General features: G+C 51.8%; 3 protein-coding genes across 3 annotated transcripts; 1 reads left to right on the top strand and 2 right to left on the bottom strand.

Annotated features, from left to right (window-relative positions):
* The first annotated feature begins 209 nt into the window (after positions 1 to 209).
* On the top strand, positions 210 to 6,563 carry CAOG_01904 (phospholipase C-gamma-1). The gene is made up of 7 exons (XM_004364715.2): positions 210 to 494; positions 2,115 to 2,355; positions 2,473 to 2,764; positions 2,910 to 5,273; positions 5,403 to 5,520; positions 5,632 to 5,790; positions 5,904 to 6,563. Exons 1-7 carry the CDS (start codon positions 311 to 313, stop codon positions 6,344 to 6,346), a joined length of 3,801 nt encoding a protein of 1,266 aa, XP_004364772.2. The 5' UTR covers positions 210 to 310; the 3' UTR covers positions 6,347 to 6,563.
* A 311-nt stretch (positions 6,564 to 6,874) lies between these two features.
* On the bottom strand, positions 6,875 to 8,032 carry CAOG_01903 (hypothetical protein; the record flags this gene model as incomplete). Its single annotated transcript, XM_004364714.2, has 1 exon — positions 6,875 to 8,032. One exon carries the CDS (start codon positions 8,030 to 8,032, stop codon positions 6,875 to 6,877), a length of 1,158 nt encoding a protein of 385 aa, XP_004364771.1.
* A 2,079-nt stretch (positions 8,033 to 10,111) lies between these two features.
* CAOG_01902 (hypothetical protein) lies at positions 10,112 to 11,371 on the bottom strand. The gene is made up of 3 exons (XM_004364713.2): positions 10,986 to 11,371; positions 10,762 to 10,879; positions 10,112 to 10,589 (listed from the first exon to the last, which is right to left on the bottom strand). The coding sequence occupies exons 1-3, from the start codon at positions 11,330 to 11,332 to the stop codon at positions 10,452 to 10,454; spliced, it is 603 nt and encodes a 200-aa protein (XP_004364770.2). The 5' UTR covers positions 11,333 to 11,371; the 3' UTR covers positions 10,112 to 10,451.
* Between the last annotated feature and the right edge of the window lie 762 nt (positions 11,372 to 12,133).

Here is a 12,133-nt window from a genome sequence, read left to right as displayed (position 1 = left end):
AAAAGGCTGAGGGGGGAATCCTAATACAAGGTGCTACAAGTGAACCGCTATTGCAAAGGAAGTCTCGCTGACAAACGGTGGTCCCCAATGGCGGGGGCTCTTTTAGTGTAAAAATTCCGCCCCCCCCTTTGACGTGGGATTCGTTCAATCCAAACAAAAACAACCTCTTGCATCTCCAACTCTCAGTCTCTCAGTTCTCTTTTTGTTTCCATTTCTTTTTTTTTTTTTCCTCCTCGGTTGTTTTTCCTTTTTCCTTTTCTTCTTCTTTTTTTTTTTTTGTTGGTGTTTTGCTTTCTTCACATCTGCGACGATGGCGACTTGGGATGCGGTCGACCAGATCAGTCCGCTGGTGGACACGGACAGCCTGAAGCGCGGCACTCCGGTGCTCGTCTTCACGCCCAAGCAGAAGCCCAGCAAGAAGATCATCAGCCTCGATCTCAACCCCATGCAGCTCCAAATCCTCACACAGGGCCGCCCCGTCCCCGAGCAGCAAAGCAAGTTTTTTTTTTTTTTTTTTTCAAGTCACACTTTTTTGCTTCGTTTTTTTTTTTTTTTTTTTTTTCCAGTTCCCACCCTCCATCTGTTTGCTTCTCCCGCTTCTCTCGCTCATCCCTCTTCTTGTTGTTCGTCGAGTACCACGTTTGCTACACTGGTGTAAACCACGCGTGTTCTGACTGCAGCAATGCAGCCAAAGAGCAGCGCGTGAGTTTTTCTTTTTCTTTGTTGTTGTTGTTGTTGAAGGTTCTTTTTTTTTTTTTTTTTTTTTTTTTTTTTTTTTCCCTTTCTCAATGCTTTTCTGCTCGCTTGCGGACCAGCCTGGGCGCCTCTTCTCCCCCAGGCTCTGACAGCAAGCGAGCTAGCAGACAAGCACGCAACACAAGCCCACGCGAATCGACACGCTGGGCTGGCACAAATGGCTTCTCGTCACGCATCAAAAGAGCTTTATTTTTCCTTTATTTTTTTATTTTTTATTTTATTTTTTTTTTGATCTCTTCACTGAGCAGCTTGCTCGATGCGCTCTCTGCAAGCTGGCCGAGCAGCGGTCGGGGCTGCAGCTGCGCTGGTGCACAACTGCTGCTGCTCACATCTATGCGCAGACACCCCATCCCTTCTCTTCCATCGTCAAGGCAATGCACAACTCCCGAACAACGACATGAAAAGAAACTCAAAAGGAAACCAAAAAAAAAAAAAAATACAAAAAAAAAGAAAACAAAAAACGAAAAAAAGGCTTTTCGGTTGCCTGGGCCGATTTTGGCCGCTGGGGCTGGAGGGGAACCAGAGGGCAGGTGTGGACTTTGGTCGTTGCATCATTGCTTGCAACAGTGCACATTCGCACTCGTCTGCGCGATGCCGTCACAAGCAAGAGCTCACACAACAGGCGGCCCGCGCGTCATCTGTTGTTTCTGCGCCTCCATTGCACGATCCTGATTCTCCCCCACCCCCTTTCACTTTTCACGTTGCTCTGGCCATCGTGCGATCGAAAAGCACGCTCCATTTGGCCAGTCATGTTGGAAGGAGACGGCCTTCGCTTTGGCGGGTTTTGGCAGTCGGTTGCCCTGCTGCGGTTTCTGCTTTTTCAGCTTTGCCACTCTCTTTTGGTTTTTGGCTTGTGGTCGATGCTGGTGTGCGTCTTGAGTATGCTGCTTGTTCAGTTAGGCGCCATTCTAGGGCCACTTTCATCCATCCAAGCAGCCCCGTCAGAGCAGTCTCACCAAGTGGAAAAGAAACAAAAACCTTGCCGCTCCGATTGTTTGATTTTTTGTTTACTTTTCAAGATCATTTTTTTTTTCGGCAACTGGGGGGGGGGGTTATCCCTGCCCCACCTCCTGCCCATTTCTTTGTTGGTGGCGTTAGTCTCGCATGTCAACCATTGCCGTGCGCTTCAACCTGCCGATCAAACCAAAAATGCCAAAAACAATGCCACGATTTTTGCCAACCATTCACTACACACTTCCCCCCCCCCTTCACCTCCTCCCCCAGCGAACATTGCTTGAACAGTGCGGGGAACCATCTGTTCTAATGCTCGCGAATTGCTCCACCCCCACCCCCAAAACCGTTTCGCTTGTTACTGACTTGATGGCTCGCGTCCATTCGGCTCGTCTCTCCCCTTCCAGTTGACATTTTCTTTGTTCGCGAGGTGCGCCAGGGCAAGCAAACGAAAGAGTTTGATCGCTTCTATGACGACTACCGCGGTCGCGAGGAGACGTCGTTTGTCATTTACTACGGCATGGAGTTTAGGCTCAAGACGATTGCCTGCGTGGCCGAGAGCGTGCGCGACCGCGACCTCTGGTGCATGAGTCTGCCGCTGCTCGTCCGTGAGGCGCGCATCTTCACTGAGCTCCACATGCTCAAGCGGTAAGTCCAACATTTATTTTTTGTTGTTGTTCTAAACTTTTTGTCGTTGCCGCCAATCTTTTGTCCCTTTTTTGTCGCATCCTTCTCACCCCAACCAACAACTTCTTCCACTTGTAGCTGGCTTATCAAGGAATGGCAGGCCATGAACCCCGAGAATCAACGTGTGGGTGTCAAGGAGCTCACGACCTTCTTTGCGCGTGCAAACCTCAAGGTCAAGAAGGAGCGCATCAAGGAGCTCATCCAGCAAGTCGATACACACCGTCAGGGCACCATCGGCTTTGACGAGTTTACAGAGCTTCACCGTGCTCTGCTTGCCAACCCCGTCATTGAAAAGCTGTTTGCCAAGTACTCTGACGGCAAGACCATGACTCAGGCCAAGTTTACGGACTTTTTGCGCGACGAGCAAGGGGTAGGTTTGAGTTCTGTTGATCCTGTTATTTAATGTTGTGTTGGGCATGACCGGCCGCACATCTTTGCGAAAGAGGCAATGGAGACGAGCGAGTTAGTTTTTTTTTTTTCAACTCACCTTTTTTTGGTTCGCTTGCTCCGCTCAGGATCTCCGCGCATCAGACCCACACTATGTCAAGTCGCTCATGCTGCACGTCGTGACGCAAGAAAAGAAAAAGATTGGTGGCCTTGCCGACCCCGTCTTCCATCTGCCTTCGTTTGCCACGTTCATGTTGAGCAAGCACAACAACGTTTACAACGACACGCACTTGAACAACGTCTACCAGAACATGACGCTGCCCTTGTCGCACTACTGGATTGCCTCGTCGCACAACACGTACTTGACGGGCGATCAGTTCTCGTCGGAATCGACCTGTGATGCATATGCCCGCTGCTTGCGCAACGGCTGCCGATGCATCGAGCTCGACTGCTGGGATGGTCCGGACAACGACCCAATCATCTACCACGGCCACACAATGACCTCCAAGATCAAGTTCCGCGATGTCGTGGAGACCATCAAGCAGCACGCCTTCGAGACGTCGCCGTATCCAGTCATTCTCTCGATTGAGAATCACTGCTGCATTGAGCAGCAGCAGGTCTTGGCCACCGTCTTCAAGGACGTGTTTGGCGACATGCTCTTGACGCAAGTCCTGGACAAGAACGCCGAGCAGCTCCCGTCGCCCGACCAACTCAAGTACAAGATTCTGATCAAGAACAAGAAGCTGAAGGAAGGTGCCGAGGAAGAAGTTGTCTCGTCCAACCAGGACGATCTCTCGCAGTCGCAAAAAAACGGCTACCTGACGCTCGAAGACCCCCTCGACGGCGAGACTGTGCAGTACTACTTTGTGCTCGCCGGCTCCACGCTCCATTACGGTGAGACTACCACCGACACTGCCGAAACGCAGGAAGCTGAGGTGCAGGAGACTGAGCCTGCCAAGCCCCAGTACTTTGAGCTCCACAACGGCGAGCCCTGGTTCCACGGCAAGCTCAAGGACGGTCGCGTCGATTCCGAGGCGCGCCTTGCCGCCTTCAACGGCCCGGATGGCTCGTTCTTGATCCGCGAGTCTGACACTGCTGGTTTCACGCTGTCGTTCTGGCTGGGCAAGAAGGCACAGCACGTCCGCATCAAGGAGAACAATGGCCACTTTTTCCTGACGGAGCACGCCTCGTTCACCACGCTCTACGAGCTGGTCGACCACTACCGTCAAAACACGCTCAAGAGCGCCCAGATCTCACTCCGTCTCACCGAGCACGTTCCGCTCCCTTCCAACTACGAGAACAAGGAGTGGTATCACAAGGTGCTCTCGCGCATCGACGCCGAGAACATGCTGAAGCGCTGTCGCAAGGACGGCAGCTTCCTCGTCCGTCGCTCCGAGACGAGCGCCGACTCGTTTGCCATCTCGTTCCTGGCTGCCTCAAAGATTAAGCACTGCCGCATCAAGACCGAAGGCCGCTTCTTTGTCATTGGTTCGACGACGTTTGATTCGCTGGAAGAGTTGGTGGGCTACTATGAAAAGCACCCGCTCTACCGCCGCATCAAGCTCAAGTTCCCCGTTAACGAAAAGATTCTCGAAAAGCTGGGTCTGTCGGCGCCTGTCGAGCAGACGCGCGTGTTTGCGCGCACGCTGTTCGAGTACAATGCATCGCGACCCGACGAGCTCACCTTCACCAAGGATGCCATCATTTCAAACATTGAGCGCCACGACGGTGGCTGGTGGAAGGGCGAGTACAATGGCAAGGTGGGCTGGCTCCCTTCCAACTATGTCGAGGAAATTGACCTCGACGTCAAGGAGCTGCTCTCCGACCGCGAAAACCCACTCGGTGCCTTGCAGAAGGGCTCGATCGATCTGGTCGGCGCAACCGTGCGACCCACCGGCGCGCTTGGCATCCAAATCACGACCGCCACCGGCCAGACGTACAACTTGATGACCATCGATCAGGCCGACTTGCAGGACTGGCAAATGTTCATTTCGGCAGCGCTGGCCAACGCTGGCGTGCGCCAGGACAACATTAAGAAGATGGTTCGCAAGCAAAAGGTCGCCAAGGAGCTGTCCGATATTGTTGCCTACTGCCGCTCCATTCCGTTCGAGTCGTTCGAGGCGAGCCGGGAGAAGACCAAGTACTATGAAATGTCGTCCTTTGAGGAAAAGAAGGCCGACAAGATTATTCGCAAGCAGGCTGCCGACTTTGTGCACTACAATCGCCGTCAATTCTCGCGCACCTATCCCGCCGGCAAGCGCGTCGATTCCTCCAACTTTGATCCCGAAATTTGCTGGATTGCTGGAATGCAACTCGTCGCACTCAACTACCAAACGCCCGATCGGCCGATGCAAGTCAACGAGGGTCTCTTCCTCCAGAACAAGCGCTGCGGCTTTGTCGTCAAGCCCGATCTTCTCGTCAACCACGACCGCTTCTCCGAGTTTGATGAGACGACTTATGCCCACATTCTTCCCAAGCATGTTCAGATTCAGGTATGGAGATGAGTTGGTTCTGGGTTTGTGGGGAGGTGCTTTTTTTTTTTTTTTTTTTTTTTTTTTTTTTTTTTTTTTTGGTGTTTGTTGTTGACTGTTGACTTTATTTGGTCGTGCACCTTGCTGTAGATCTTCTCTGCCAAACATCTTGTCAAGTCGGGCAAGGGCACTGCGTCGCCGTTTGTCGAAATTGACATTTGCGGAGCCGAAGTGGACTCGTCGCAAAAGCATCGTACCAAGACGAAGCGTACGTTTTTTTTGTTGTTGACGGGGTTTTTCTCTTTTGCCGAGCAGAGCATCGTCCCTCACTATTGCCAAATGTCGCTTGATTTTTATCAAAACAACCCAAAAAAAACAGCGGATAACGGTTTCAACCCTGTCTGGAATGAGTCGTGCGAATTCTTTGTTCGTCTTCCCGACGTGTGCTTGCTCCGCATTGCCGTGATGGACGAAGATATGTTTGGTGACCCAAGCTTTATGGGTCAGGCTGTCATTCCATTCAACAGCCTTCGCCCAGGTGAGAGTCATTCTCTTGACATGATTGTTGTTTTTCGCGTTTTGAATGCATCGGCGGTTGCTCACTTTTCTCCCCCTTGGTTTTTTGTGCTTTGATCTTGCTACTTTTGTTAGGCTACCGAGCTGTCCCGCTTCGCAATGGCCACAGTGAAGAGTTTGAGCTGGCTTCCGTGTTCATCCACATCACCATCAATGACATCATCCCGCAAGCGATCGAAGGCCTTCAGGACATGGTGAACGAGCTGCAGGAGGAGAGGCAAATGATTGAGCAGGCTCTGCAACGGGAGCAAATCATGCTCGATGCCATGCAAAACATGGCCCGCGCGGATCAAAAGAAGGCCGCCCAGGCCAAAATCTCCAAGGCGCTCAAGGAGTCTGAAAAGAAGACTGAAACCATGCGAGCTCAAATTGTGCGCATCGAGCAAGAGCTGGCCAAGTTGGCTGCTCAGGCCAGCAACGATCCCAACGCCAACGCGAAGGGCTTTGCGCGCAAGTCTGTTCGCTCGTCCATCCGCAATGCTCGCAACAATGCTTCCCGCTTGTCGATGACCAAGTGAAGAAGAAGCAATGTTGTATTCGTCGCTTCTTCGTTCTCGCTCTTTTTTTTTTTTTTTTTTTTTTCATATTGTTTTTGGCTTTTTCGAAAAGTTGTTGTTCTTGGCTATAGTTTGGTTGGCTGGTTGTGTTTTTGTTTCTCGTCGCCTGTTTTCCTTTGTGTTTTTGTTTTTATGCATGCATCTTCCTTTTCTCGTTCGATCTAGCGCGCGTCTGTTGTTGAGCAAGTCTTGTTCTATTTTGGGCAAATTGACTTTTCACTCGTCGTATTTCTCGTATTTCCCAATACAAAGCTGCTTGATGTTTGTCAGACAGAGTACTGGACCTGCAAAGTATCATGGTGGAGAAACGTACAGGAGAAAAAAAAAAACAACAACAACAACAACAAAAAAAAAAAAAAAAAAAAAAAAACAATTCCATTGAATTATCAATCAAAAACACACATCCATGCAAAGACAACAGCAGCAACAGCAGCAACAGCAACAACAGCGGAAAACAAGCAACGTGCATCGTTCGTATTCCGCAACATGTTAAAGCGCTTGGACCAGTCCACGCAGCATGGTAAGCTGCGATTGCAACGACAGCACACGCTGCTTGAGCTCGGCATGCTCCTGGTCGAGGAGGGCGTTGGTGCGCTCAAGGTCGTTCATCAGATCGCGTTGCTTCTGGCGGGACGCAGCCTTCGCCTCGCGCTCCTTCTTGCGGCGCGCAGCAGTCACGTTGTCGACGTTCGGATCAATGCGCGAAACGCGGTTGCCGACGCTTTGCGAAGCCGGCACGGGCATTGGCGGCAGCGGGTCGTGGAGACAGTGCGCAAGACGCTCGGGGGTCACGGGCCCGGCAGAGGTGGCAGCCGAGGCAATGAGCGACGACAGGGTGAACGTTTCGCCAGCGTTGAAGCCGTCAGAGTCGAACAGCTGGTCCTCATCGTCAAACGACGCGCGGCGCTTGCGGCTCGAGTCGCTCACCACGACGGGAGCGGGCGATGCGCCGGCCGAGGACAGCGTGGACGCGCTCGACGAGACGTCGCGGCTTTCCGTGCACGAGGACAGGGAGCTCGTAGGCCTCAGGACGACAGGGAAGGCGTTGCACAGGTTGGGATACAGCGTGGACGAGTGCTGCAGGTTGGCAAGCAACGTTTCCATGGTCGTGGGTTCGGGCAGGGCAAAGTTGTCGCTGTTGCCCAAAAAGCTCGCAGCGCTGGCGTCGGACGACGCAGACAGGGCCGACATGATGCTGGCGGCAGAGTCGAGCCTCTCGCGCTTGACTGCGGGCCCAGCCATGACATCGGCCAGGGTCAGCTGCGGCGGCGCAAAGGCAGCGGCGGCAGCTGCAGCAGCAAAGCTGAGCGAAGGGTTGAATGCGGGGTAGAGACCCATGTTGTAGTTGCTGTTGGTTGTAAAGTAGGACACTGGCGGCACAATGCTGGGCGGCACAATGAAGGGCGACTTGAAGTTGGCCAGATTGACGGCCGGCTGGGGCAAGCCAAACATGTCGAGGAAGGCAATGCTGGGCTGCTTGCACTGCTGCTCGCTCAGCTGCACGCGCTGGGCATGCATGTTCTTCATGAGCTCCTGCTCGTGGTGCAGGTCGTGCAGGGCCAGTTCGCCAAACAACTGCTCGCGCAGCTGCTGCTTGGTCTCGTTTCCAATTCGGGCGGGTGCCGGGGGAACGACAAACACGGACATGGTGATGATGATTGGAAGGGGGACTTTCTTGAAGTTTTTTTTAAGCAGCCAAGCTTGATTTCAAAATTGATGAGAAAAAAAAAAAAGACAACAACACAAAGTTTGTGCAGCGTTGCTCGGAAAATGAAAGCGGAAGGAAAATAAATTGTTTTGAAAAAAACTCGGAAATTCAAAAAAAAGAGCGGCAACAAAAAGAAAGATAAAAATTAAGAAAATTCAAGCTAAAGACAAGAAAGGAAATAAAGGATGAAATTCAAAAAAATCAATGGAAGGGTAAAAAATAAAAATCGCAGTAAAAGTTATGAATCGAAAGCTCTGCGAAAAGTGATCAGTCGCAGTCGCAGCCTGAGAAAAGGAGGAGGGAAAACGGGAGAGGCGAGAAGGAACGAGAAAGAAAAGGGGGATGGAGGTTGGAAAATAGGAGAAGAAAAAAAAAAGCGGGAAAACATGGCACCCCCCACAATCAGTGACGAACGAGCGGCAAAAAAACCAGCGCAGCGCAGCGAAGACCAAGCCAGCAACAGCAAGGGACGAGCAAGATGCGAGCGCATTAAACCAGAGTAGGAAGAGCAAGAAGAGCAAGAGCAGATGGGGTGAGATGAACAATCAAAAAGCCACAAAAAAAAAAAAAAAAAAAAAAAGGCAGCATGACATCAAAGCCACTTTTGTGATTGCACATGGGAACGTACCAACGTGGCCGGAACCGACACCGAAGAAGTAAGCCATTGTCTGTGTATTAGTGTGAGTGGAGAGGATTCAAGACGGGGGGAAAAAAGGACAAGACGACGAAGAGGAGGAAGGAGAGAGCGGCGGAAACGGAACGAGAGAAAGAAATAAAAAAAAAAAAAGAAAAAAAAAACTACTTGAGTCCGTAAATCAGCAGGGCGTTTCGTGATAAGAAAGAAATCCGTGCCCAGCTCAAAGAGAGACAGAGAGAGGGAGAGGGGGATGGGACGTGGGGGTTTTGCAGATGGGGGAAAAACGAAACGAGGAATCCCCACAAGCAAGACGAAGAAGGAAGAAGAAGAGTTGTCGGAGAAGACAACTGAAATTGAACGCAAAGGGGGAAAAAAAAAAAAAGAAAAGAAAAAAAAAAAGACTGACTGAAGCAGGATTAGGGAAAAGGAGATCAAAAAAACAAGAAAAAGCGGTTTACTGAAATCCACAAGCAGTTGAAGATGAAGCGATGATGGCCAAATCAGTCAAGACGGGGGGTGTTTGAAGTGACTGACTGGTCAGGTTGACGCTGTTGTGGCCTCGTTCTGTTGTGGCTGGAAAAACGTGAAAACATCAACCCCAAAAAAAAAAAAAAAAAAAAAAAAAAAAAAAAACAAACAAAGGAAAAAAAATGTGCTAATGTGATTGAAACTTCCGACGGCAAAAACAACATTACACAATAACAAAACAAAACAAGAAGAACAAAGAAAAAGAACAAAAAAAAAAACAATGCCGCGCAAAACGGATTGCAGGGTGTGTAAGCAGCGCGTGAGCAGCGAGTGACAGAGTGACAGAGTGAGTGTGTGTGTGTGATCGGATGAGCAGATGCTGGAAGAGCATAAGCAGAGGGAAAACGGAAAGCAACAAAAGAAATGGAACGAGAAGAGAACAAACAATGGGGGCGGGGCTTTTTTTTTTTTTTTTTTTTTTGTTTAAATGATGTGAGATTGGGTTTGCTTTGATTGGCCGTCGCGACAACATCACACATAGAAAAGGGGGCTTTTAAACAAAAGGGATGATGGACGGGACGGATGACTGATATACGATGGTGATCAGGACCACTGAAGGATCACTGCACTGCATCAGATGCAGCAGTTGATACACTGAAGACTGATATCGGCGAGGTCGTTCTGACCGGCTCCGACTGTCGGCACGCTCGCTTTGCCGTTTGTTTTGCAGATGTGTGACCAGCAGCAGCAGCAGCAGCAGCAGATACGATACGGTTGATTGGCACTGCGTTTGCATTGCTGGAGTGTCAGCTGATGATGGAACGGGCAACGGACGAGAGGACGAGAGAGCGAGCGTGAGAAGGGCGACGAGGATGCAGTTGACGCTTCTGCAACCCCTTCAACGACAGGATACTCTGCTTCACTGTTGTATTCGTGAATCGCAAACCAGGGCCATTCAGCACCAGAAAAAAGAAAGAAGAAGAAGAAGAAAAAACAAAGAGCAAACAAAGAGCAAAAGATGCATCTCGTCTTGGCTTCTTGGGCGTGAAATCGCACCAAACATAGCCAACAGAGCGTCAAAGCCAACCGTTTTTCGTCCTTTCTAAAAGAACTGCGTCATGAGGAGGATCAGAGGCCTTGTGTGCCGCGAAAATCAGCAACGTCGTCGTCTTGCCAGAAGACGCGAATTGTCGTCCGGTTTTGGGGCAACAACTGCGGCACAGAGGCTCTGCCTCCTTCGTGCCAAGGCAGCATCACCACATTGAGGTGGCCGGTGGTTGGACGCGCGATGCTGCCGTTTGGGGTGCTTGAACGATCGCACCAGTGGATGCATCGTGCGAATGCGGCCGTGACGAGTCAAAGCGCAGATTCAGTCCAGCAGCGGACGTGAGCTGCGCACCAGCACAAAGATCAAGGATCAAAAGATCGACATTCAACCATCATGTCAGTATGTGGACAGTCACAGCGTATGTTTCTGAAATCTTCACTCGATTCCAGCCCTTCTTCTTGCTGTTCCCCGAGCCTTCTGCGATTTTGTTTTGACAACAAACAACGCGCGCTCACCTGCTTGAACTTGGCACGAAGCCGGTCGAGTGTCTCAAACAGCTTGTCTTCGTGTGGATTCTCCAGCGAGCATCCATCTGCGAGCGCAATCACAGCTTCGGCAGCCTTGCGAGTCCGCCTTTTTGTGTGTGTGTGTGCGTGTGTGTGTGTGACAAAAAACCACAAGAGTTCAGTGGATTATGCTTCACAGCAATGCACCATCGCCTGTTGGACTGGTGGCTCACATGGACAAGCCGGCTGGCCTCGTGGGACTGGTCGAGCGCGTGTCATCATCTCCGCTCGACTCTGTGCTGGCAGACGCATCAGTAGCAGCAGCAGCATCACTGCTACCCGCTGGCACTTGCACTTGCACTGGAGCTGCGTTGGTGGGACTGAGCTCGAGCAGGGCGGCTGCGACGCCGCGCATGTACCCAACCTCAGCGCCCAGCTGCGTGCCCTTGACCAGGCCCAGCTGCCTGCCCTCGGCAATGCCAGCAAGGCGACCGGCGTCTTCGCCAGCCACAGCGCCTGCGTGCTGGAGCGCGTCTTCCTGCATCAGCAGCGCGTCAAACTCGTCGTCCTGCGAAACCATCGCTCTGAGAAACCTGCAACAGTGCTAAGAGAGTCAACAATACGAAGAGTGAAACAAAGAGCAGCAACGAAGATTTCTCTGATAAAGTAGAGCGACATGCAAGTATGAGCACTTTGACTGTCAACAGTAGATGTAACAGCGATGCTGGCATCAGTATCTACTGTACTGCAGCGCTGTATCCAATTGACTGTGATGCACTACAACATCAACTCAAAACTCACTGCCAGTCATTCTTGTAGTTGTCTCTTGCTTCTTCTTGTCACAGCTGCTCAGGGGTTTTCAGATCTTGAGGTCGACGCCCGCCGAAATGAGCTGGGCGACTCCTCTCCTTGACCAGTCGCTGCTGCAGCCGACGCCGACCGCGTCCGGCAATGCAAGCCACCCTCCTGGGGACGATGGCGACGACGGCGACCCGACGCGGTTTCTGGGCGCGCTGGTCGGGCTCGGCGTCGCAATGCTGGCCTATTTCGCCATGTTCATTGCAGTGCGGTGCTACCTCGCCAAGCAGAGCCGCTACGGAGGCACGTTCGACCATGTGCTTGCTGCGACCACCGCGAGCACCTCGGCAGGTCGCCGGCGGGGTCGACATGATGATGACGATGATGACGATCAGCTGAATGTCGAGGTCGACCCGAGCGACTTTGGCCTCGAGCACGGACTGAGCCCGGCATCGGCCACGTCTCGCACAGCGCGCAGTGGTCGGACGGGCGGCAGCGGCGGTGGCAGTTCGCGCGACGGACTCGTCAACGTGCGCTCGACCGTCAGCTTCCAGACCTCGCATACCACGATCGAGGCATCGGA

This window comes from Capsaspora owczarzaki, assembly GCF_000151315.2.
Source record: "Capsaspora owczarzaki ATCC 30864 unplaced genomic scaffold supercont2.2, whole genome shotgun sequence".
Classification (NCBI taxonomy): Eukaryota; class Filasterea; order Ministeriida; family Capsasporidae; genus Capsaspora; species Capsaspora owczarzaki.
The sequence above is the reverse complement of the archived record's forward strand: the minus strand, read 5'-3'. Positions and strand labels throughout refer to the sequence as shown.

What these genes read in the sequence shown, in the direction of transcription:
- CAOG_01904 (XM_004364715.2), top strand. Translation starts at nt 311, where the DNA reads ATGGCGACTTGGGATGCGGTCGACCAGATCAGTCCGCTGGTGGACACG. An exon ending in GAGCTCCACATGCTCAAGCG is followed by an intron (nt 2,356 to 2,472) that starts GTAAGTCCAACA and finishes TTCCACTTGTAG; the next exon opens with CTGGCTTATCAAGGAATGGC. An exon ending in GCATCGTACCAAGACGAAGC is followed by an intron (nt 5,521 to 5,631) that starts GTACGTTTTTTT and finishes CAAAAAAAACAG; the next exon opens with CGGATAACGGTTTCAACCCT.
- CAOG_01902 (XM_004364713.2), bottom strand. Translation starts at nt 11,332, where the DNA reads ATGGTTTCGCAGGACGACGAGTTTGACGCGCTGCTGATGCAGGAAGAC. An exon ending in AGGCCAGCCGGCTTGTCCAT is followed by an intron (nt 10,880 to 10,985) that starts GTGAGCCACCAG and finishes ACACACAAAAAG; the next exon opens with GCGGACTCGCAAGGCTGCCG. An exon ending in TTCGTGCCAAGTTCAAGCAG is followed by an intron (nt 10,590 to 10,761) that starts GTGAGCGCGCGT and finishes GCTGGTGCGCAG; the next exon opens with CTCACGTCCGCTGCTGGACT.